Here is a 25,180-nt window from a genome sequence, read left to right on the forward strand (position 1 = left end):
GGATTTCTTTGGGTTTATCTGTTGGGGTTTTCACAGCTTCTTAGAACTGTAGGCTCATGACTTTTGCAAAGTTTAGGAAGTTTTCAGCCATTATTTCTTTGAATGTTTGTCAGTCTCTCTCCTCTTTTTCTGAGACTCATCTAAAACCAACATTAGATTTTTTTATTATAGTCCCACAGTGTCTTGATGCATTTTTTATTCTTAATTCAGCATATTTTCACTCTGTTGTTCAGAGTGGGTAATGCATTTTTTATTCTTAATTCAGCATATTTTCACTCTGTTGTTCAGAGTGGGTAACAATCTGATCCTTTCCTCTATCCCCTCTATTTTTCTGTTGAGCCTATATTGAAGTTTTGTTTTTTAACCTGTCATTGTATTTTTCATTTCTATAGTTTCCTTTGTTCCTTCTTTATGCATCCTATAAATTTTTGCTGAATTTTTCTATTTTCTGAGATTTTCTATTTCATCATTTGCTTCAAGCATGTTCATAGTTAATAATTTGAGCACTTTTATAATGTCTGCCTTAAAATCCTTGTCAGATAATCCTAGCATGTATTTCATCTTGATGTTAGCATCTATTGATTTTTCTGGATCTTTCTGTGGTAAGTGATTTTTTCATTGAAATGCGGAAATTTTGGTTCTTATGTGATGAGACTCTGATCTTATTTATATCTCCTATTTGAGCAGATCTCCTCTGAAACCACTTGGAAGAAGTGGTTGTTACTGCCAGGTGGGAGTGGAAGTCCATGTTCTCCACTCACCCTCCATTGACACCCAGGGTGGTGAGAGTTTCCTCATCACTGCTGAGCATAGCAGAGTTTCTGCTCCCACTAGGCCTTCTCTGGCTGGATGGGGCAGGAGTACCTTGTTACAGCTCCCCACTGACACGGTCATGGGGTATCTTGTTACTGGTAAGTGGTGTGCACAACCAGCCTCTCCAGTAGGCCTCTTCTGAGTCTACCTCCATAAAGTCAGGGAAGAATATTGTATTACCACTAGGTAGGGGTGGAAGTCCAGGATCCCCACGTGGCCTCCACTGGCATTGTGGGAGGGGGTGGCCTTGTTATAGCCCAGTGGGGATGAAAGTCCTGGCTCCCTTCTGCATCTTCTCTGACACCACTTCGGCACGGCAGGAGGGGGCTGTTGGACACTTCATCATAGCCTGGCAGGGGTAGAGGTCTAGAGTCCCTCACAAGGTTCCTCACTTGGCTTTGTTGGCAGGGATGGAGGTGGGACCTCTGGCCTGTCTGTGGTGCTTGATTGGAGTAGAGCTTAAGAGTCTAAAATGTTTGTCTTGCTAGACTATACCTTTCCTCTTCATTTGGCTAAAGGAAACAGGTTTTTGGCAGGACTTTTTAATTGAAATCTGCTGGTATTTCCAGGTTGCTGGCTTATTTATCACCAAGTTTTCAATATAAGAGGTAAAAAGAAGAACAAGCAACTCACTGCTTCCTCTGTCTTCAGATACTGAGGTCCCTAACTGATCTGAACCTATTGGTGTTTCCAGGTTGGCAGCTTCTCCAGCTCCAAATCTGGGATATATGAGGCAAAAAGAAATTCCAGGGTACTCTCTGCCATACCCTTCTGTGAGAACTGGGTATCTAGTCTACTTTCTTCTTTCCACTTTCCAGAGCTTTCTTATGTTTTTATTATATGTAATAATATGGTTTTAAATTGTACTCAATGAGGGGAATAGGGATTTATACTTCTACTCAATCTTAACAAAAGCAGAAGCCCTGATCATGGATTCTGATTCCCCAACTTATCAGAATACTTACACTGCTTTTGGGTGAATAGGTGAGAAACATAATCAAACTTTTAAAAAGCTTTCTTAATTATTTTATCATATATATTCCATACTGGATATATGTATATGTATACACACATACGTATTTATGTATGACAAAGGAAATCATATTTGTTTTGGATCAGTAAAGTGCTCTAAGATGATAAGCGTAGTAAAACTCTTATTTAATGACATTCTGAAAAATAAATCAAGATAAAAGTAGTTCCCCTAAAGTTTTCTAAAATATAGGTTTTTATATACCCCTGTTATGTGCTCAATTTGGGAGCTCTTTGTTGCATGTCTACTATGTGCTCAGTTGCATTCTAGGTGTGCTATAGAATAAAATTAGGTATCTGACTGTCATGGGCCTTATTCACAGTAAGATTATAACCATCTTAAGGATCAAATCAAATTGAGTGAATGTGTAAAGATTAATATTTATAGGAGGGAAATATAAGAAATGGGGTAATCAATGAAGCCATTAAGTAGAAAGTAACTTGAGATTTTTTTTATTAATTATATACTTTGGTTGGATGTTGAGGGGTTAGAAGATCTTCTACATATAGGAAATGGGTTGCATGAGTAAAGCCTTGGAGAAACATTAAGTCTGGTACGTTGCTCAAAACACACAGTCTGGCAATTTAACTTTCATGGGAAGGTCCGAGTTACTGAGTGTTTGGAGCAGACTCCACAGTAGGAGGAAAGGTAGGACCTGATCAGGAGCAGACTGACCTTACCTTGTTGTCTACTCGTGGACTCCTGCGAACTGGACCCTTTAGGAAAGTCCTATTCATCAGTACTCATTGCATTAAATAGGCAAGGGAGAATCATTGCAAGTTCCTTAATTTGGCAGATACATAATACAAATTATGCTTTGGAGAAATTATTAACAGTGCCAATTTGAATGGTTTTGCAATAGTTATTGCAGTTACCCAGGTGTTAAGCAACAAATCTAAATGCATACTCTTCTTCAACACCATGTTTCACCATCTTCTTTAGTATCCACAGAAGTCATCAGAATTATATGTGTTGATTGCTCTGATTTTGCAAGGCACTCCGCCAGACTACATGTATGTGCTTTCTCATTTACTATTCACCACAACTCTGGAGGTATTATTATCGTCCTTCTATGAGATTAAGGTGGTTGTTGTGTGTTTGTGTGTGTATGTGTGTGTGTGTTTTCTTTTCCAAAGCTCCATAGCCAGTATTTAAATTCAGGCTTTTGACACTGCACACTATTGTCACCTCAGAGCCTAACATGGTAACAGTTGAGTACCAGGCACTCAGTATGCTGGCTGATTGAGCTCACATTAGAGCTGGGCATTTCTTACCTTCCTTTACTCAATGAGTTTATTACCTACAATTCAACCTGTAAAATATGATAATTTAATGCTGTGGGGCTAGGTAAACAAGATTCCTATTTCTTCCACTTCCTCCCCATTCAAGCAGTGTCCCACCAGACCTTCAGTTTAGGGTACCAAGGGCCTGCAGAGCTTTGGAAGCAGCTCACATCAGTCAGGTGACAATTAAGAAACTGGCCCCTGATTCATTTCCAGAACTAACATGTAACCATGCTGCTGATTACCCATTTTCATTGTTTATGGCGAAGCAGGTGGATGAACAGCTCTGCCTGATTTATGAAGTGCGTGCCTTCTATAAATCACAGAGTAGAAACCCAGCATGCTGCTAATCCTAATTGGTTAAGTCCTAAGAAGAGAGTGATTAGAAAGTCTTCAGGAAGGAACACACCTCATGCAAATGAGGAAGATTTGTAGCTCCTTGGAAGGAAATTTCCCCAGCTCACAATATTTAGTAAAGGTTTGCCTTCCATTTCTGCTGTCCTTGTCTATCTCTTGCTGGCCAACCCCTGCTGAGCATCCACTTTTTGAGAAACTGGAGGGAGATATGGGAGACTGGTAGGGGGCGGGGCACTAACATAGAAGCAGAATGCTGTTTGCCCACTTATGCTCATTTATTAATTCCAACCTGGTTTAATTTTCTAAAGTCAGTAAATTATTCATCATGATGAATGAGAGCTATTCAATATGATTCATAACACTGTCTGTAGAATGGAAAACTTTGGGGCTTTTGAGGCCCAATGGGTTCTAATCCCACTCTTTCCTGGGTGTAGATGACATGGCATTCTCAGGCACTCACTGATGCCTTTTCTGATTATCCACTTTTGAGCCTAACTACCTTGAAAATTCTAAATATGTGAGGCTCCCCAAATCTTCTGAGATTGGAAATAAGGCTTAGAAATGCAGACTGTGCTGGAAAGGGAAGAAGGAATCCCACCAAATTCTACATCATTTCTTTCTTCAGTGTTAAGGTAAGATTAAAAATTTGGAGGGGTATTATGCAACACACATAAGGAATCAGCAGCTCTTTAAGATTAAAACCAGAGAACTCCCACTGTCTCCAACCAATTGTACATGTTCTTTCTTTTGGCTAACTTATCTTTCAATTTCCCTGCCTTTCTTCCCTTCTCCCTCCATTTCCCTTCCTTTCTCTCTTTTCCTCTCCCTCCCTCTCCTTTCTGTCTTCTCTGTGTCTTCTGGGACCCCATAGTAGATGCAGCAGCAGCAACAGTAGCATCACTACTGAACTGGAGGATGAGCCACCCTGCATGGAGGAGATTGATTACAATACCGATAGCAGCTCAGACCCGGAAGGGGGCTGCTTCGAGCTGGACCAGCAGATCCAGGAGTATGCTTTCAACATGGACAACGGGAAGGAAGAAGAGGAGAACCTAGGGTGGGAAAGGAAAGCCATCCCCTAGTCCTGAGGTTCATGGCAAGTTCTGTGTCTCCAATCATTGGACCAGCAGCCAGGATGCTGCTTCTTTGCCATCAGAGACACACAATGCCTGTGTCCATGCAAAAAACAGGCACTTGTGAACTAAGCAACCCCACTTTCAGATTTCTTTCTAGTCCACTATGCATAGAAGCTACGTTATAATTATAATGGTTTACATACATTGTTAGGTGGCCCATGGACCCTATGAAAGCTGTCATTGTTCTCTGCATGGGGCACGCTTGAGATTACAGCAGATCCTTTCAAGACTGTTCTGAGCTCTTCTCCATTCCTTTGTGTGACGCTGAAGAGACTGGAAGTAGGAGTTGAGCTATCTTCTTGGCTTCTTGGCCAGAATTCTAAATGGTTGTTTAAGTTGTTGTATACACCACCTTAGGTTTAAATGCATGAGTATTATCTCCTACTGTTATCTCCTTCCCATAGACTCTGAGCTCTCCAGCACAAACCATGAGCCACACTGAAACGAGGGTCCCAGCAAGGTCTTCAGTCACTGGATGTTTGACCATGAAAGGTTGGACAAACAAGTCACTGTGAATCACATCATTAGTCTCTTTTAGCATTATAGATTTTACAGATCCAACTGACAAACTTAGTGTGGGAAGAAGTTATACCGGATTCTAAGGAACAGGACACAGTCTAAACAAGACAATGTCACTGATCTCTACATATTTTTAAAATCCTATGTACTCATACGACTAACCATAATGCTGGGAGGCACCAAAGACATGATGGGAAATTTCTTCATTTCACAGTCAGACAGATGAGGTACATATCCTTGGATCTGGCAATTAGCTGTTATGAGAAATTAGGCAAGAAATCTCCCAAACCTCAAATTTCTTATACTTCTACAGAACATATCTATATCTTAAAATTATTGTGAAGATGAAATGAGATCATATATAAAAGTATAGAGCTTGGCACATAGTTCACAGACAAAGATGTGGGCTTGTTTTTCTCCATTACTTGACAGAGCATTGTATATAAGCATGCTTACACAGGCGGTGGAGATGCTCTCTTTTACTGGAGGGATTCTGGGACAGAGGTTCCATGGGAGCAGAACTTGGATGTTTAAAATCACTTACAGTGAAAATGGAACACGACCCTTCAGTATGCAGAAGGAAGTAGCTTAGAGATTTGAACCATGAGGTGCACAGAACATGAGTATGAAAAAGGGAATGGGCAGGGAAGGCAGACAAACAGTAGGAGAGAGGAAAGAGAAGGTATGTTAGGTCAAATTTAGGTATGTCCAGATGCCATGCTATTTAGTTAGGATTAGGTTTGATAAAGAGAGATGGAAAATCCAAAATAGCAATAGCTCTTATAAGATAGAAGTCTGTTTCACTTTCATCTGAACTTCCAGATGTAGGCAAGCCAGGGCTGGTATCATGGCTTCCTGGTGTCAGCGACTCTGCTTCTGCAGTTTTGTGGCCCCCCTGTGTGTTGTTCTTTTCTCAGTCTAGGATGGCTTCTGCAGCGTCAGCTTTTACATATGCATCTCAGACTGCATTAAGAAGGATACAGAGGATGTGCCCTATCTTTCATAAAGCTGTACATAGGTTTCTGCTTAATCCCACCGGCCAGAAAGTGGTCCTATGACCAGAGGTAGCTGCAAGGAGGGTTGGAAAGTATAGTTTTTATTTCCTGAAATTTCAGTACTGAGGGAAAAGGAGATAATTCATATTGAGGGATGACATACCTGCCAAAGAGACTTTTCCTCATGTACCTACCATCACCAAGAGAGTTTTTGAAATATTAGAATAATTTCAGTGAAAACTCAGTCCACTCTTCTAGACTACCAGAAGACCTCAGTACACATCTTTGCTATAGTTTAGTCCCAGTGCACATGAGAAATGTATGTTTATGTGTTGTGATGTGAGGAGTTCATATTATCAATAGTTCCTTCTTTTTCCAAATATTTTCCAAATTTTCTTGCTGTAGTTCAGGTATTTCCCATTTATCCTTTTTTTCCCCCATTCTTTAAATGTAGGCATTAAGATTTCTGTAACATATACAAGAGATTTTATGGAAATAACATGGATGCTGAACTCAAATCCCAAGCAGATAGGTTCCTTTAACTTCTCCCATATTCAGTCTGTCCAGAGTGTAATGATTCTGCTTTTTCACTGCATTGAGGAGTCAAAAAGATAATATTGGTGAAATGTGAAGGCTTTAAGGGAGTAATACTAACTCTTTATTAGCATCACTTAGCACCTCAACTAAAATTGGTTGATCAGATTAGCTTCTAGTAATCTAGCATGTTTCTGAGGGAAAGATCCCAGGACAGGTAAATTTCTATATGGATGTTCAGAGAAATCCAGAAACATGGAGTATTTATTCATGTATTTATAAAAGTGTCTACTATGCGTCATGCACTTTGAAAAGCTCTAAGGATGCAAAGAAAATACACCTGCCCTGTGCCCTCAATTTGCTTACAGTTCAATGGGGGAGATGAACAATAAACATTTTATTTGACTACAACAGCACATGCTGTTATAGAGCTATGCAGAGGATAATAAAGAAACACCTTAATTAATGGCAGGGAGGAGGAGAGTGGCAGTGAAAAAAGTCTGCCAAAACAAAATGATAATTTAGATGATTCTTGTACAATGGTTTGCAAGGAAAAAAGGGAGAAAAAATATGCTAGGAAGTTGAAAAGAGCTTGTGCAAAGGCACTGTGGTATATAAAGCTTGCACTTGGAATAAAATCCTGTGACTGGTATGTAAGATGTATGCATATGTGGGAAAAGGAGAAGAGTGACAAAAGATGAAAATGAAAGATAGATAGCAATCATATCAGGAAAAATGTGGCATGCCTCGATGAAGAGGTTAACTTTATTCGAATGTGATGGGCAAGAATTAAAGGATTCAGTGCAGGCATTGGCCAAGGCTGATGCCCAGTGTTTACGGCTGTTTGGTTGGTTCCCAAACCATGTTGGATGTCCAGTATTTGGAAGAGTATCCGTGGGTGTGACATTATCATATGTGAAGATTAGAGGCAGGTGGTGAGGTCAGAGATAATGAATTCAGTGTCAGGCCATGTTGAATGTTGAGGTCCTATAAGATGCCCAGGTGGAGAGGACTCCTAGAAGCCAGAAGTACATCAGAAAAGAGAAGTAGATGAAGGAAAGATGGAATAGTGGTGCTGGGGATCCATGTGGAAGTCCTGAGCAATGGAAACCAGGTCCCCCTCAGTGGAGAAGTGTTTGCTTGGAAGGAGGAGGGGTGTGGAAGAGATGACAGACTTCTTTCCTGTTCCACCAGGACCGAAGGCCATTCTATGTCACAGCTCACCAATGTTCAGTCTCGGGGTGGGAGGACTCACTTGTCAATCCACTCCAGATAGTGAGAGGAGCTGTTCTTCCAGCTCAGCCAGACATGTCTCTCCCTGCTAGACCACTGTGGAGAATTGTTTGGAAAGACATCTTCCACTGATCTCATAGCCAAATGAGGATAGTCAAGAACGCCAGAGAGTTGTAGCCTCTACCAGGAAGCAGATGTGGTTCAAAGCATGCAGAGGAGATGAGAGTCTAGAGTGGTGACTCAGGGGCCAGGCCATGTTCAAGGCTGTCCTGCACCAGTTGTTGTCTGGTGCTCTGCATGGCAGGGCTACGACTGGGGCAGGGGTGGGATTACAGGGGGCGGGGTGCGGGGGTGGGCTGTAGTTTCCTGGGGCCGCCTTGTATCTTGTGTGCCTTCTTAGATGGGCAAAGGTGGGGAATTCTCCTTTTTCACCTTTAGGACAGTCTCAGTGAGGGTAGGGCACAAGGCTGGTAACACCATGATCCCTTATGGGAGGAATCTGCTGGCTGTTTATGGCACATCCCTATGGCGAAAGTCTTCTGGGATCTGCATGTCCTAAAGGAGAATGCCCAGACCTTCCAGTAGCTCCCTTCACAAACTGGCCCCAATTTTTCTTACAGACCCAGTTTATACCATTCTCCAGTCTTTCCCATCTGCCCATGGGACATATCCTCATCTTATGTGATCACAGTTATATATATATTTGCATGCACGCATGCACACACACAGAGAGAGATCCTCTTGAGCTACGTGGTACTCTAAATGCCCATTCTGTTGTTCAAACCTTTTCACATTTACCCTTTGCCTCTGTTGAGCATCTCCTGTTTCCTCATTTGGAAATATCCTACTTGCATATCGAGACCTGGTTCAGATATCCCCTTTTTTTCTGTAAAACATTTCTAAGCACCCCAACCAAGTTAGAAGTTCACTCTTCTGTGCCCCTATTACACTGTTTATATATATCTATCAAAGCATGCTTGTCATTTACAATTTTAATTATTTTATGTGCTATTTTGCACCCTGACCTCCACTCTGTCGGTGAATAGCAAGTGCTAAGAAACAAAGTGCTGCTATTATCTGTGTTTTATCTCTGTATCTCTTCCAGCAACTAGCACACTTATTGTCCCATCAAAGGTATTCAAAAATGAATCCTCTCCCCAGCCTCAGACACGGGGCATGCAACATTTCAAGGAAATCCCATGTATTTTCTGTAACTGCCTCCATTTCCCATCTCAGATCAGAGTTTGTGTTATAGAAAAGGAAATCAGTTTCACTAAAAGGGCATCTGGCACAGTGCAGTGCAGCCTCACAAACTAATGGTTGCCATGGAAGGCAGTTTCCTTCACAAGAAGCAGGGTGGCCTTGTCCTTGCCTGTTGTGCAAATATTTTGAGATATGGCAAGGATAGAGGAGCAGATTCTCTTAAGTGTTTCCAGTGGCTGCAGCTCTCATCCAGGTTCTCAGATCTGTAGGCCCACCTTGGAGAGAAGTGGCTGCAGGGCCCCCTGGGTGTTCTGCCAATTCGGCTGCCCAGGGGCTTCTTACAATCTTGTCAGTGAGAATTGGCATCCAAGAACTCCATCCATTGGCTCCAGTTTCTCCTGGGCTGCCAGTAAAGGATTCCAGGCCACAAAGAGCATTTGAAAATAACCCGATCCCCAAGCCACGAGCTCGCATTGAGGGCTGCCCACCAGTAACATCACATGACACCCCTAAGGGAGGAGCGTGACCTCACGGGACTTCATTTCCCAGCCTGCAAAATTGACCCATGCAGTAGGGAGATTTCAAGTACCAAGGGAAGACTCTGCCCTCTGCCAAGAGAGGGAGCCTCTATGAAATTCCATGGGTAAGTCATCCTTGTCAGGGACTCAGGACAGTGACCAGAACATATGGAAATACACATCGGAGTGATGGATTTGTTTTGTTGTGTTGGTGCCACTCACCCCAGTTTCACAAAGGCTCCAGTCATGGAAAGATTCATGGTCAGTAAGCTGGGTCCTCACCAGGAGAGCGGTTTTTTAGGGAAAAATGATTCATTAGGTCTCGAGCCTGCTGCTGTCTTCCCAACAGATGTCCTCTTGTTGTTTGTGTTGCAGTTTGGTTTGATGTGTATATGGCCACTTCTTAAAAAAATTAAGAGTTGTTTAGCAAGAAGGAAGGGATACAAGGAAATTTTGAGATAAAAATGGATTGTATTACAGCCTTTCAGTGCCTAATAATAAAAAGGATACAGTTCTTTGTAACTCAAAACCATCATCTACCACACACATTCCAACATAAGGTTACTGAAATTGAGCTTGAGTTTCCTAAAATACACACAGACTCACAGAATGTAGGTCCAGGGCTTCAAGCAAGAGAGTAAAAGGAGTGAGAAAATGTTTATCATTAGACACGTTTATAAAGGCAAGCGGTAGCTACGTGATGGTTCTAAGCCTTAGTGTCATGTAGGAACTGAGATGGAGGCCCTGTGGGTAGAGGGTGAGGCTCATCTCTCAACAGCATGTGCCATGAACTGCCCTTCAAGCATGTTTATGTTTGGGGCCTGTTCGGGTCATAACGTAAAATGGGTTCAGTCTTCTTTGGAAGAAACACATACTTGTGAGCAAATTACCAAATTAACCACATTTGAGTCTTATAACAAGTGGCCAAGCCAAACAGAGCATTGGGTAGTTAAAATGGTTAAAGCAATGTGGTTATTCTTCATTAGAGTATTTCAATAATATTTTATGGTCTCTAGAGCCTTATGGGATTACAGTGATTTCTTGGTAGCAGATGAGAATTATGACCACCCTCTGATAAAGTAATAATAATGAGTAAGCACAGCTCTTTGGAGCAATTCAGATGAGGTGTGTGAGTGTGGCCTTGGTTTTTGGGGGATAAGTTATGACATGGCATTGAGATCAATTGTGTTCTGGCTGTAGATCAGAATGAAGAAGCAAAGAGACTGCAGGCCTGCCATCCAAGTGTCCAGGGCACAGAGATATTCTTGGATAGAATAATATTGACCAGATCCCTACCCACACTGTAGTCCAAAGAGGAGGTTATTTAAGAAGGTGTTTGAGAAGGAAATGCCTACTCTGCTCTAATTTTCTGCATATTTGCTCATTTAATTCTCACTGCCTCTCAGAAGGATAGGCATTTTTATGGCCATTTGAGAAAGGAAGCTCAGTTTTAATCAAAGGGACACTTTTAGTAACTGATGGAACTGGGCTCTGTTTCCAGAACTGTCTGACTCCCAAACCCATGTTCCTTCCAGTTTTTAGAGGGGGTAAACATCAGCCAACTTCCAGTTACAACCAACAAGTTCTGAATACTGACTATATGCAATAGTGTTCTAAGAACACTGCTTGTGTTGCCATGTTTAAGCCTCACAACCCAGCCCTATGAGGAAAGTCCTCTTACTATGTTCATTTCCTATGTGTGGACACTGAGGCATAGAGAAGTAAGGACTTACCTAAGATTCTGCAGCTAGTAATTAGTAGGGCTGTGATATAACAATAAGCAGTCTGACTTCTGAGCCTGCACTTGAAGGAAAGTGACCTTTTAGAGGCCACGAAGCAACTCACCACTCCAAGAAGTTGCCGCTGCTGTTGTTTCAATCCCTGAACAGCTCACACTGAACATCTTGCAAAATATCCCACTAAACCTCAAACAACAGATCCGATGTCAGGCTGCTCATATCTCTCCACCTCCAAGTTCCTAAACAAGAATTCATGGAGGAATTCTTAACCCTTCCCTTTGTATCATCTTGATGAAAGTCCATGTCTTCTTCCAAGCTCCCAAATGTTCACCAAACAGATGAATCCACCAGACCACCTCTATTTGTGATTTGAATCTGTATCCACTTTGCCAGTTCTTCTCATGCCGTTTCTCACCTTGATGTCCACAATGGTTTCCTCACCCTCAGGTTTTTCCTCCTCCCCAACTCTTTCTTCCCTGTGCAGCCAGAATGAAATTCAGAATGAAAATGTGTTTCTGTTTCTGCTGTGTACAGCCTTTCAGTGGCCACCCATGGTCCTAAGGATAAAATACAAATGAACTTGGCACTTGAGCCCTTTATGATGTGGCCATTGTGTAACATTCTGGTCTCTCTTACCATAAGCCCCTGCTGAAGTCTTAAAAGAATCACCTTCCACTTCCAGAAAACAACTTACTCTTTTGCCACCTCTGCTTCCACCTCTGTGCCTAATTCTATTCATCCTTTGCTTAAATTTGCCTTCCAGGAAGCCTTCTGTGATCCAATTCTGAGTTCCTATAGCATCACGTGGAAACCCTATCATAGCTTGTGTTGCCTGGTTTTGCCTGTGGATTTTTCTGTCCCACACCAGACCGTTAACTCTTGAAGAACAAGGATTTTTCTCACTGTTATATTCTGAGTGCCCTGTGGTGGCTTGCCTGGGGGTGGGGTGGGGTGGGGGGGCTTTTATTAAATATTTTTGAATGATTGAGATCATAATTTCCATTCCAGAGGTCTCTGGAGAATGACCTCCTACCCATTGCCTCAGTAACCTATTAAACAGGGATGGCAGAGCTGCAGAAAAGTAGGACATGCACATGTCTGGCAGACTCAAAGCAGCAAAGAAGCCTCCAGAGAAAATCTTCCTCAGCCCCCCTGTCTACGCAGGGCCTCCTGGTCTGTAATTTTCCAGAAGCAGCTGGCTTTCTTCCTCCAAATGGCCTGTAGAGGTCAGAAAAGGGCCTTGATTTCCAATCACAGACTGTCCTCTGACTCCATTAGTATTCACCCTGGGTGTCCATAATTAAGCAAGCCTAGGCTTTGCACATAGGAACGGAAATGCATTGACTTTAATAAAACAGAGTGTAAAACAACTTTAGATTGACTCCAGCCTTGTTTATTCTTGCACACTTGTAATTCTGGTTCGGTATATTCCCAGTCAAAGGCACCATTGTCCTGGGAACTGAAGCATATCCCTTCTTCTTTTGCTTTGCAGCCAGTCCGAGGAGGCAAGCCGCACCAGCCGCTCCTGGCTCATAGCAATTTTTTTTTTTTTTAAGTTCTTAAAGGAAAACAATAACAAATAGAAGATCATGAGGGTGAAAGGAGCTCACACTGAGGTTCTTTTTTTTTTTTTAAGTGGGTATAAGTACATTCAGCATCCAGGAAAAAAAAATATATATGACTAGTAAAAGTAACCACCCATCTTGACATTTTGGAAATAATTTGTTTCTTAAGTCACTCCCTAGTGTACAGGATAGAACATTGGACTGGAAATTAAGTCTATGGTTTGGGTTCCAGCTCTTTCACTTTAATGTGTGACTTTGGAGATGACTCAACTTCTCTGGGCCTCAGTTTCTCCATCTGAGTGTGAGGGGCTGGGTCAGCAGAAATCTAAGGCTGTTTCAATTGCTAATATTCGTTGATGCTGTGCTGAGCGGGGCCTGCAGCGAATGCCACCAGGCAGGCGGGTGAAGAGGCAGCGCGAGGCAGCTCACACTAGTCCTCTGTCCCCGGAGGGACGCGAGGGCCAGGCCTGCACAATGGTCTTTTCAGAGCTGAAAACGATGCCGTTGATTCCCTGCCAATGCCTGGCAGAATAAAAGCTTCCAAAATCAGGGCTAAAAAGAAATAATTAAACAATGTGACAACATAAACAGGAAGACCTAAAAGTGGGGAAAAAAAGAATTGAGAGAGCAAACTTGGGGTGGGGCAAGGAAGCATCTAACTGGTTTTCATCTGCAGTTACTGTCCTGGTAGGTGACCGAACGCCCTTGGAAGTGGGAGTTTGACGCAGCCCTGGGAGAGGCTACAGAAGATGGAGCAGAGGTGCAACTGCTTTCTCAGGCTCATTTCCTCTCTGCCCCGTTCTTGGCCCACCCGCTCCTCCAGGACTCTTTGTGGGCTGTTCAAAAAGAGGACTCTTTCACAGCCCCCTCCTGTCACTAGACCTCTGCTTGGGCAGAGGCCAGCTGCCCCTGTGGACCTTGTCTCGCAGCATTTGGAGCCCAGCTTACCCTGCCTCTTTGCCCGCATTCAGAATTTCAATCAAATTGACTCTCGGATCTGGTAATTTGGGGCAAGATGTAGGCGAAAGGGTTGGGAAGGGAAAGGGAGCTAATATTTACTAAGCAAGTTTCATATTCCAGCCCCTGTCCTAGGCAGTACATGCTGTTTGTAACCAGGCAGAAATAGTCAGGAAACAACAACTACAAGGAAGTTAAACCCTGTTCAACCTCTTTTGTTCTCCTAATGGCTAAGGGTAGAGATCTGAACCAATGGAAACTTGGTTGAGCAGGAACATTAATGAGTTTGGAGAGAGCATTGTTGGAGGAGAGCTGGTCTGTTTTGCATTAGATAGTAACAGAGATTTAGAGGTTATGCCCTGGCAGCAAAGGAGAAAGAAGACCACAGAGAGAGAAAATCCAGCGAAATTTCCAAAGGCAAGAGTCCAAGGAGGAAAGTGGGCAGGTGTCAAACCCTAAACTTGTAAAAAAGTGATGTCTAGGGGGTGATTTAAAGTTGTCTGCTTTCCTGTTCTGTGGGATATAATGCTACCCACACCCTTAAGTCTAAGCCCCCAAGTCTTCGGTAAAAGTCTAGCACCCCAAATAGCCGGTTCTAGTGACAGTTTGGGAAATGGAAGATGTAATTGTTTATTTTAGATAAAGATACTCTAGTTAGAGCCCTCCAAAGAGAATTCAGTGGTATCAGGAGATCCACAAATATCATTTCTAGGACATTAAAGTACATACAATATACCAAGTAGAAGTTTAAGCCTTTTTATTTGGTTACTTTATGAATATGATGATGATGATGACAATCATATCTGACTTTAATGAGAATGTACCATGTGTCAGTCCTTGTGCTGAGTGTTTCTTATTCACAAAATACCTGTGAGATAATTTAATATTATTATCCTCATTTTATTGATGAAGAATCAAAGAGGGAGATTCAGTTGTGTATACAAAGTAAATGGCTAGCAGAGAGCCATGTCAGGATCTGAAGTGTCTGTGCTCTTCATATTTTCTCCGCTGTGTAACATCCCCTGGAAGGAAGTGATCCCAGGCAGAAATGAAGGCCTCTCTCTATTTTTTCTTTTCTTGAGGCAAAAATGCCTTCCTGCTTTCTTCCTCAAATTCAATTAGAAATGGATCTATAATTTTCACCATCTTATTTTCAAACTTAGTCAAGAACCATTCTTCCCCCATGTACTTATTAATCTTAATTTTGCTCAGTCTACCTTCCATATGTCTAGATGGAAATGCTTTGTGACCTTTTGGAGAGTCTCTCAATGGGTCAGTCAATGGTGGTGGAGGGGGATGTGTTGTATGTGAAACTCTAAGCTTTTTAAAGGGAGTATTTAGATCAATTTTTAAATATAAACACCACAGGGATTTCAAACAGAGGTAAAGCAACAACATAGAAGAATATGGCCCAAACAAAATCAGGTTTAGATTGGGCCAAGAAGGATTTCCAAGATCTCTGCTATAGTTCAGGAAATGGTTTATTTTTAGGTCTCTTTTTATTGTGCTCTTGAGTGTTGTGAAATATATGGTGTTCCTAGGGGCTATATTTTTGTCAGAACACTATTTTGCAGCCACCCTGGAATAAGAATGTTTGGGATTTATTGAGAACTTACGTTTGTAGATCAGTGATCACCCTATATGTATTAACTCATTTCATGTGATACCCAGTTTACTTGATAAACCCAGGATCACGGATATCCAAATTCTAAATTGTGACTGCCTCTCAACTTTGCTTAACTTCTACTTTAAAATGGGGAACCCACCGCTTCAACAAGGCAAGTCAGCAAAGAGCATCAGGAGACACAGGACTTGCTCTCTTACCTTCTCCTCACCTCTTTTGGGAATGAATTTCTATGTAGTTTGGCATAAGTAAATACTCCAAAAAGACAGCTTACCTGAGCCAGGTTTGTAGTCTTTTGAATGCTTTTGTTTGTTTATTTTTGTTTTCCCTCCATCTGAGGTGGCCAAAGGACAGCAAGAACAAAGATACTTGAATTAAAAATGGTAAGGAAAAAAAATACCCAAAAAGGGAGAAGGATTTAAATGCTCAAATCTCTGGGGACCCTCAGTGATCAGCTACCCATCTTCTGTTTCCACACATACACACTCTAGCCCTCAAAGAAGCACTCACATATTGATAAAGCCTTCAAGGACACGAATTTGGTGCCCATTGCAGAGAATAGAGTTTTGGGGGAAAGGAAAAGATTACAAATAGAGGTGAGTAGAGTAAACTTTATAATATGTGTCATAATACCTTATGCTAAATTATATAGCATATGGTGTGCAGGGATGTCTCTGACTTAGGAAGCCCCCTCACTGTCCAAAGTCCCAGTGGGATCAGAGTGGGTGAGAGAGAGAAGCATGCTAGGGACAGCCTCGCCCACCCTGCTGTGCATTTCAGAAAAAAGCCGAATCTCATGGATTTGTTAACTCACAATTCTATAGAACAGAAATCCAGGGGAATTCCTCAGGGTTCTCTGCTCAAGGTCTCTCAAGACTGAAATCAAGATTTGGCTACTATCAGGAAGCTTGAGGATAAAATCTGCAACCATGCTCCTTGAGGTTCTTGGCCAAATTCACTTCCTCATAGTTGTAGAAGTGGAGTCTCTGTATCTTCACTTGCTTTTAGCTGAGCCCTTATGTCCACTCTTAGAGGCTGCCCACATTCTTTGGCACCTGCTCCCTTAAAGCGAGGAATGGTGTGTTGAAACCCCCTCATGCACTGAATCTCTGACTTTTTCTTCTGCTACCAGCTGGAGAAAATGCTCCAATTTTAAGACTCCTGTGATTACATTAATCCCACCTGTATAATCTCCCCTTTGTTGTATAATATTATCACAGAAATGAAATCTCATCATATTCACAGGTCCTACCCATGACCAAAGGGTTGGGGGGTATTATACAATGGTGGGTGTGACAGTTTGAATGTATTATGTTCCCCAAAATACCATTATCTTTTATGCAATCTTGTGTGGGCAGAGGTATTAGTGTTGATTAGATTGTAATTCTTTGACTGAGTGTGTCCATGGAGATGCGACCCACCCAACTGTAGGTGATAACCTCTGATTAGATAATTTCCATGGAGGTGTGGCCCCACCCATTCAGGATGGGCCTTGATTAGTTTATTAGAGCACTATATAAGCTCAGACAGAAGGAGTGAGCTTGCTACAGCCAAGAGGGACACTTTGAAGAATGCACAGGAGCTAAGAGAGGAGCTGCAGCTTACAGACACCTTTTGGAGACGGCCTTTGAAAGCAGACTTTTGCTCCAGAAAAGCTAAGAGACGAAAAAAGCCCCAAGAGCAACTAAGAGTGACATTTTTGAGGAGCTGCAGCCTAGAGAGAAACATCCTGGGAGAAAGCCATTTTGAAACCAGAACTCTGGAACAGACACCAGCCACTTGCCTTCCCAGCTAACAGAGGTTTTCCAGACACCATTGGCCATCCTCCAGTGAAGGTACCCGATTGCTGATGACTTACCTTGGACATTTTATGGCCTTAAGACTGTAACTTCGTAACCAAATAAAGCAGCGTTAGCAAACCGAAACAGTGAGGTTCATTGGGGGTCATTTTTATTATTCTTACTCTATACACATTTATGTGAAAGCGTCTATACTCAGTCACAAGAAGGGAACTGAGGTAATTTCCCAATGCATCAATCTTCCACTGCATGGGTTACATTATTTTGGCATAGGTAAGAGATGAAGATAAATCCCTGGAGGTATAACCAGGTTAGGAATTAGTGCAAAAAATGGCTAATAAATATGAAATAAGATTAATTTTAATAACAGTATTTTGGGATGCCTTACAATAATAAGTAATAGTATTAAAATAAGAAATTCAGCCATATTCACTGTGCAACAATATAGTTCATATAACAAAAAGGAATAATAAAAAAGTAAATCAAAAAAAACTAAATAGAAATGATACTATTTAATAATTGTAGTTAAAAATGTAAGTGGTATAAATTATCTCACAAAGTGATGCAATATCGAGTACGATAAAAAAAAAAAAAAATGAGTCCAAAACTATTTTTCATTTGTTATACCAAATCAATTTGAAAACTAGGTAATGGAACAATCTAGAGTTGGAAAAAGATAACAAGTAAAGATTTCTTGGGAACAATTACCAATGAGAAGAATTATGAATGCAAAAACTGAATTTCAGAATAAACCATTGAGATAGGGGTACTAGTTTAGGAAATTGTGAGAAATATTAATTAAGTCTATTATGAGTGCTCTGGTTGAAGGCCTTGATGACCAGCAGGAGAGGTTTTCAATCTGACTGGGGAAATATGACTAAACCATGTGAAAAATAAGACAGAAAATGAAAAAGCATTTCCATCCAAAGCACTACAGGAGGAAGGAGCCACAGAGTTAAAGTCTGAGGGATAATGGTTGAAGTGATGTCATCACCAGATGTAAACATCAGGGAGGTGGTGATATGACTATCTCTTATCTCTCACCTCTTGTCTCCCTCTTGCACCAGGTAACTTTGAAAACATGATAAATCGGTAGAAGGGATAACTAGATCTGTTGAATTATGTGGCCTTAGAGCAGATTAAAGTAAATTGGAAAGACAGTCTCCTTCAGTTGTCCACATGATGTATTAGCTTGACATTCAAAGGCCTCTACAATTTAGCCAGCCCCAGACTGCCTTGCTAGGCTTATCTTCAAACACACATGGCCCCAGAGCCAGCTTTCCAGCCAAAGTAGCCTAACCACAATCTCCTTGCCTTTTCTTGCTCTTCCTCCTTCCCTTCAGGGCCTGGTTCAAATCGCCCGTGATCTGAATATAATTTACCATAATTCCTGCTCTCTCTCTTCTTCCATCTATGATGCCTTAAAGAATTTATTATGCAATTAACCATATCCTTTCATGCTCTACTAATTGGCCATTTATCTCTTTTATTGTGGTTTGATGTTTCACATGGTTCTGTCATATCCCTGCAAGTACACTATTTGGCCCCTGAGAATAAGGCCATGTCTTTTTATAATAATATCGTTCACTATTTAGGATCTTCTAAGTTCACTTTGTTTACTGATGTTGTCTCACCAAGTGCTCACTATAAAATTTCATGTTACATAGCATTTTCCTCTCTATACAGAATAAATGACTGAGGCTTAGAGAAGTTTAAAAACCCATAAAAAACTCACCTAGGTCACACAGCTAGTAAGTGGCAGAGTCAAGTTTTGAAACCATGTGAGAGGGACAAAAATCCTCTATTTTTCCTGCTAGGCCATGATATCATGCCTTCCTGAAACCATCCCTCCAGATCATGTATTCCAAAATGAAATACTCAAATCAGAGTATTTTATACAAAATAACTCTTCATAAGTATATTTCAATTATTTTACTTCATTTACTTGCAATTTGTAGAGTTTGTAGCAGAATCCTCAAATCAAACTATACAGAATGTCTGTTCACCCACAAACTCAGAGACAGACATGCGTGGGCACACAGACATACACACATTTGCACCACATAAAGATTAGTTGGTTTGCGCTGCACACAATTCTGCCTGAAAGGACATTGCTATCCCGATGGCACAAGGAATGGTCTTCAACATTATTCTAAGACAAGGACGTGGAGAATTTGTAATCCCATTTATGGTAGATAGGTGTGTAATCTTAGCAGGATGTTTCAAGTCTCAATTTTATAGCAAGGATGCCCGGGGGCTATTGATTAGGTTTATGGTCAGCATATTACTTTAAAGTAGGGCCCTGTTAGTTGTGATATGAGCCTCCAAGGGGCTCCTCAATTGAAAAGCTCTGTGTCAATTCTCTATTAATCATGATCCTGGAAGGTATAATTAATGGGAGGATCCTCAGCAGGCATGTTGTTTGTTCAGATTCTCAGCTTCTTCTCTATTCAGGAGAGAGGCATAACAGCTCTGAAACCTATTAACTTTTGGATGTGGGAAGAAGCCTGACGAGTAGAGAGGGAAATGTGGTGGACAGAAACCAGACCCAGAGAGTCCATAGGACACCTTGATAACTTGACATCACTTCTTGGCACCAGATATTCTCCATGTGTGTAATGAAAATCATAGCATTTCCTTAACCCAATGGTTCCCAAACTTCAGCTGCTTAAAAGTCACCTGGAAGGCTTGTTGATACACAAAGTATAGATCCTGCTCTCAGAGATTCTGATTCAGTACCTTGGGGTGAGGCCTGATATTTGCATTTTTAAGAAGTTCCCAGGTGAAACTGATACTGCTGATCTAGGAACCACCCTTTGAAAACTACTATCCTAACAGGCATGGCCTGATTGTAGGACATAGGATCTTCAGATTCCTTCAAGAAAGGAAACAATTTTTTTTTTAATAAAGACCTCGGTCCTAAATAATTTCTTCTACTTCAATTTAGATTTGTCACTTATTACTCAGAGAATGTAGAGAACTTGTCTGTACTATGCTTTCTATCCATACATATGTTCATACTATCTCATGTCCTGTTCTTATATGGGGTAAGTAGCTCTCCACTAGCTAGGTGCTGACAGGCTTCCTGTCATTGGTGGGGACTTTTCTTCTTTTCTTGAGAGGCGACTTGGTTGTCACTGAACCAGGGAGAACAGATTTCTGACCTTCTCCCCTCCTTTCTGCCCATTTCCTTTTTCCTCTTGGTTCACTCCTTTCTCTACTTTCCTCTCATGTTCCTCTCCTGTTCTTTGTCTTTTTCAGTCTTTTCTTTAGACCATTAGTGAGCCTCTCCCTATCCTCCCCTTTCGCATCTAGATGAAAAGAAGTGAATGTGGATGAGTTCCTCATAGTCTGCAACGTCAGCTTCCACCTCTTTGACTTTATTTCCTCTCAGTGTATCCTCAGTACATCAATCTTTATGGAACAAAATGAATGCCATTTGTTCCAAACTTAGAAACTTGTTAGACTTTGAGCCGTTCGGGCCAAGCAAGATGCTTGCCAGTTACAGTGACCTCTTCCGAATATCCTTGGTACACTGTCATGTGTACAACTTCTTTGTAAGAGACACAATGTCTACAGGTCACTGTATTTTTTCCTGGTGCTATCATGACCCTGAGTACAATGGATTCAATTACTGACCCAAAAGGAGCCAATTTGTAGGTATTCCTTAGACATTTGAAGTGACTTGTGTGAAAGCTCTATCCAACAGGAGTGCCTTCTAATGGATGGTGACTGTCCAAACCAATCCAACTATTCTCTTCAAAGAGTTTGAATTTGAGCCATATGTAGAATAATTGTATGGAAGCAGTAGTAACAGAAATAGTGGTAAAACAATTCCAAGTCACCAAAGCAATAGTCTGAAGGATTGGCTGCTATGGGGGCTGCAACCAAAATTTCTGTGCATTTTCAGAGCAGCAATTAAGCTTTTAGAATAACTCCCATGACCCAAATAAAGGTCCCAGTTCTAGGAAGCCTGCTGGTGTATATTATAACAGACTCCTTAAGGTGTGCTGAGAATCTCTGTGGCATATTCTTTGTAAGAGCTTACTTTACAAATAATGTTATTTTACACTAAGACTCTAGGTAGGAGACTATAATAAAGAGATAAAGGATCACTAATATAATCTAGTATCATAATCATGATTGGTAACAGCCACTGAAAAAATTTCCATGTGCCAGTGTATTAGAAAGGTCAGTCTTTGTGTCCACCTGACTATCATAAACATTCTAGGGAAATCACTCCTCTCAAAGCCACTGATGGAAGGAAAAACCTAGGTTGCAGTATTGGGAGTTACATGCCCTCACCCTCCCATTTTCATCTTTACTCTATAGTTGAGTAACTGCTTCAAGAACAGGAAATTCATACTCTGATATTTAAAAAAAAAAGATGAGCCATGCACTTAAAATGTAGGTACTTGACTCTATGAAAGTAATGCTTTGGGAAGTAAAAATAAGTTTATAAAACACACAAAAGGCAAGCTAGGCCAATCATATCCCAGTATGGGGCATTTAAACTAAGAATATTATGACAATGAGCTAATTAGGGCAGGGAACTGAGGATTTTGAAAGTCATGAGGCAAAATTGAGAGTTTGCAGAACAATATGCAAACTGAAGTTATGAAGGAACTGAGACCCTGTGTTGGCAGAATCTCTGACACGGAGAAAAGAGAAGCCTTGCAAAGAGATGACACAAGCAATGAGGAGCAGTGGCACAGAGAGAAGCAAAGAGAGTGAGCACATAGCTCATGTGGGAAGACCAGGGAGGATCTCATCCTAAGAGATGCATTGGTTCCAGAAAGCTTTTATGCCCAGTTTCAGTCCATATCAATCCTGACAATAAACTCAATTTTCCTTCAGGCTCAGAGATGTAAAGGCATTTGCCAGAGGTTATTCAGCTGATAGGCAGAGTTGAGCAGTTATCTGAATCCAGGGCTATCTTGCCCCACACGATTTGCTTCTCCCACTACACCATCGTGTATTACTAAGCCTTTACAAATGCAGAAGATACGCATCTTAACAACAAGTGTGCTCTATCATGCATATCTATATTTTACTCCCTGTGCAATGCATACTCTCTGCATGTGTCTGAATTACAGCCCTCTTTTCACAATTTAAAATATACCCTTTGCTTCTTCCAGCCCAACCTCTGATCACACAGTTTCTGGCAAAAAGTGTTTCATAGGAATGAATCACTGTAATTAATAAAGTTTTGACTTATATTTTGCCTATTATTTTTATATAAGAAGTTGTAAGTTGTTAATGTAAGCTGTGTTCATTTCTGAGATATTTAATATTGATTTTAATATCTGCAATTTTCTGCCTCCCCATTCACTCCTAACCATTCATTTATATTCTTTCTTGTTTCATTTTTGTGTATTACTATTCAGTTTCTTCAGATCAGGTCTTAACATATCTTTTTTTTTTTTCTTTTTTTAATAAGAGCTAGTCTTACGTAAACAACAGCAGTGAGGCTGGAACTAGATAGAATCTCTTGAGTTGGGAACACCATATGTTGATAGATTTTTTCAAAGTCTGCCCTTTGTGTCTCGGGACAAAATGAATATTGACATTATTATGAAGGAAGCGGTTTTACACTCTCCTTTCCTAGGCTTCTAGACAATACACAAAATAGGATATCTAAGCAAGACTATCCTGGAAATTGATCATCTTCAAATACCAACTCAGAGGCATTTTTCTATGTTTTACTCCACCCATGAATTTCTATCACCTTCACCCATTTTGTCCCAATCTTAGGAAAAAGCATCTGAGTAATATCAATGCTCAGCAGTGATGACCTTCCCAATCTGAAAAGGTCACACGATTCTGTAAGGTCAGAGCCTAGAGGTTTATTTTTTAGCTAAGCAGCCCAACACCCAGGAGTTTCTACAATACTTGACCTGCTCAGCATTGCCAATCAGCCTGGTGATCTTTGGAGGAAACCAGGTTTTCCAGAGAGTCTGCATCTTTCGGCTCTGAATAAAACCAGCAACCCCCCAAGAATAGTTTCATTTATGGTCATTGGCATTCTTCTTTGGTGTCCAGCTGAAGTCTGGTACATCATATTCCCAGATAAACAGGGTGCGACCACTGGGTTGTTGAAACCAGGAGATGGCTCTTCCTGGACATCACCCACCTGTCTTTGCCTCAATTTTATAAAAACGCTTCAACTGGACAATACTTCGGAGAGCATATAAACAAAGGTATTTGTAACTTGGCAATTTGTAATCTGAATCTGAGTAATCTGTATTTTATCCTTCTGTTGCCTTTTCCCTTCTGTATTTATCTTGCTTGCCCAAGGAATCGCGCCATAAGTCTTGCTAGTTGTCTTACCCCAAGTGCTAATAAAAGGGCATAGATAAATAACAAAGAATACTATAGTTGATGGCGGCTCATACCTCACCCCACAGAACAGAGGACAAACACTATTGGGTTGGGAATTAGGAGACCTAGATTCTTGCTCCAGCTCAAGTGCTGTGTGTGCTTTTCAGGCAATGCGCTAAATCTCTGAAAATCTCTCAAGAGTAAAGGTAAAAACCCCGTCCTGCCTTCTATTTAGGGCAACTATGGATCCGATGAATTGAAGCATGTGGCAATATATTAACACTGTTACATAAATAAAAGGAATCAGTCTGAGAAGGAGAGGATGAAGAGAGGGATAGAAGTTGCCAGAGAAAGGGTGAGGTTCATCCGCTGGAGGCACTGTTTTAGAAAATCCATTTTATTTTATAATTAGCAAAAAACAAGGTAGGCCTCAGAAATTCTTACTTGAAATTAGTCATTTCAGTTTGACCTCTGTGTTTAATAAATACATTCTGTTGTTGTAGATAGTGCCCTTCAAAACGTAAACAATTTTAGGGTGTAATTTTTAGCGTTTGAGTGGAAGGAAACATATTTATCTGCTATGATATCAAAATGATGTTTGCTTTCCATTTCAGAATTTCAGGTTGTAAGAAATAAAACAATAAAGAAAATACCCAGGATGATATAAGAAATAGTTTCGTAAGCATCCATATTAAAAAGTGTTAAATTCTTTTATTTGAAAAAATACATCAACTAATTGAAGTAGTGTTTTTATTTTGTTGTTGTTGTTATATTGATCACCACCATGTTAACATAAATTTTTCATTTTTACACATTTTGAAACTTTAAAGTATGTGTGTCTGGAGGTGAAGGAAGGACTTCAGGTGGAAATACTTTGAATTCTATTAGGACACATTTTCCTGGAGTCATTTGCTTCTTAAAACAAGCCAATACCATCATTTATAACCATAACCCTGAAGGCATCATAGTTGCCAAAACATAAACAAAATGAAATGCACAATTTGCAGGATCTTTAGTTGAGTACTTAAAAAATCTGGAATGGTTTAGGGGAAGACATGCAAGCAGTAAAAAAAAAAAAAAATCGTATGTGATGCTATCTGGTAATGTTTATTAAATGTCAGTTTGTGGTTCTGTTTGGGTTTCTAAAAGACAAGACAAATATAATCGTGGAATCAAGAATTAAGAAGCTGGAAGGAACTTAAAGTGTATCTTATCAAGCTTGTATACTCTATTGATGGAGGACGTTTGAGGCAAAATAAAGAGTTGCTAAGGTCACTCTGAAAGCAGAAACAGGACTCAAACCCAGGTTTCCTGAGGTCTGACCAATAAATCCTTCCATGACACATCCCTTGATGAGACCTTAGGTCAGCTATTGCTAATGTATCATGTAAAATTTCCTAAAAGGCATATAAATTGTGATGTCATACTCGTAGCATGGTTACAGCAAGAATAGCCCTAACAATTAACTTTAGCTCCATCAACACATTTAGAAGCAGACAAGGGGTGTTCAGCCATAACATGAGTCATTTGATGAATGCTCACAGTCAGTCCAGA

At 40.8% G+C, this 25,180-nt stretch overlaps 1 protein-coding gene across 1 annotated transcript in view; it reads left to right on the plus strand.

Annotated features, from left to right (window-relative positions):
- Positions 1-4,565, plus strand: part of AGBL1 (ATP/GTP binding protein like 1) — a 1,004,372-nt gene extending 999,807 nt beyond the window's left edge. Inside the window, exon 24 of the mRNA XM_037832989.1 lies at positions 4,355-4,565. Within this exon, the coding sequence (XP_037688917.1) occupies positions 4,355-4,565 (211 nt within the window). The remainder of the gene's footprint in view (positions 1-4,354) is intronic.
- The last annotated feature ends 20,615 nt before the right edge of the window (positions 4,566-25,180 follow it).

Source organism: Choloepus didactylus, chromosome 4, assembly GCF_015220235.1.
Source record: "Choloepus didactylus isolate mChoDid1 chromosome 4, mChoDid1.pri, whole genome shotgun sequence".
In the NCBI taxonomy this organism is placed as follows: Eukaryota; Metazoa; Chordata; class Mammalia; order Pilosa; family Megalonychidae; genus Choloepus; species Choloepus didactylus.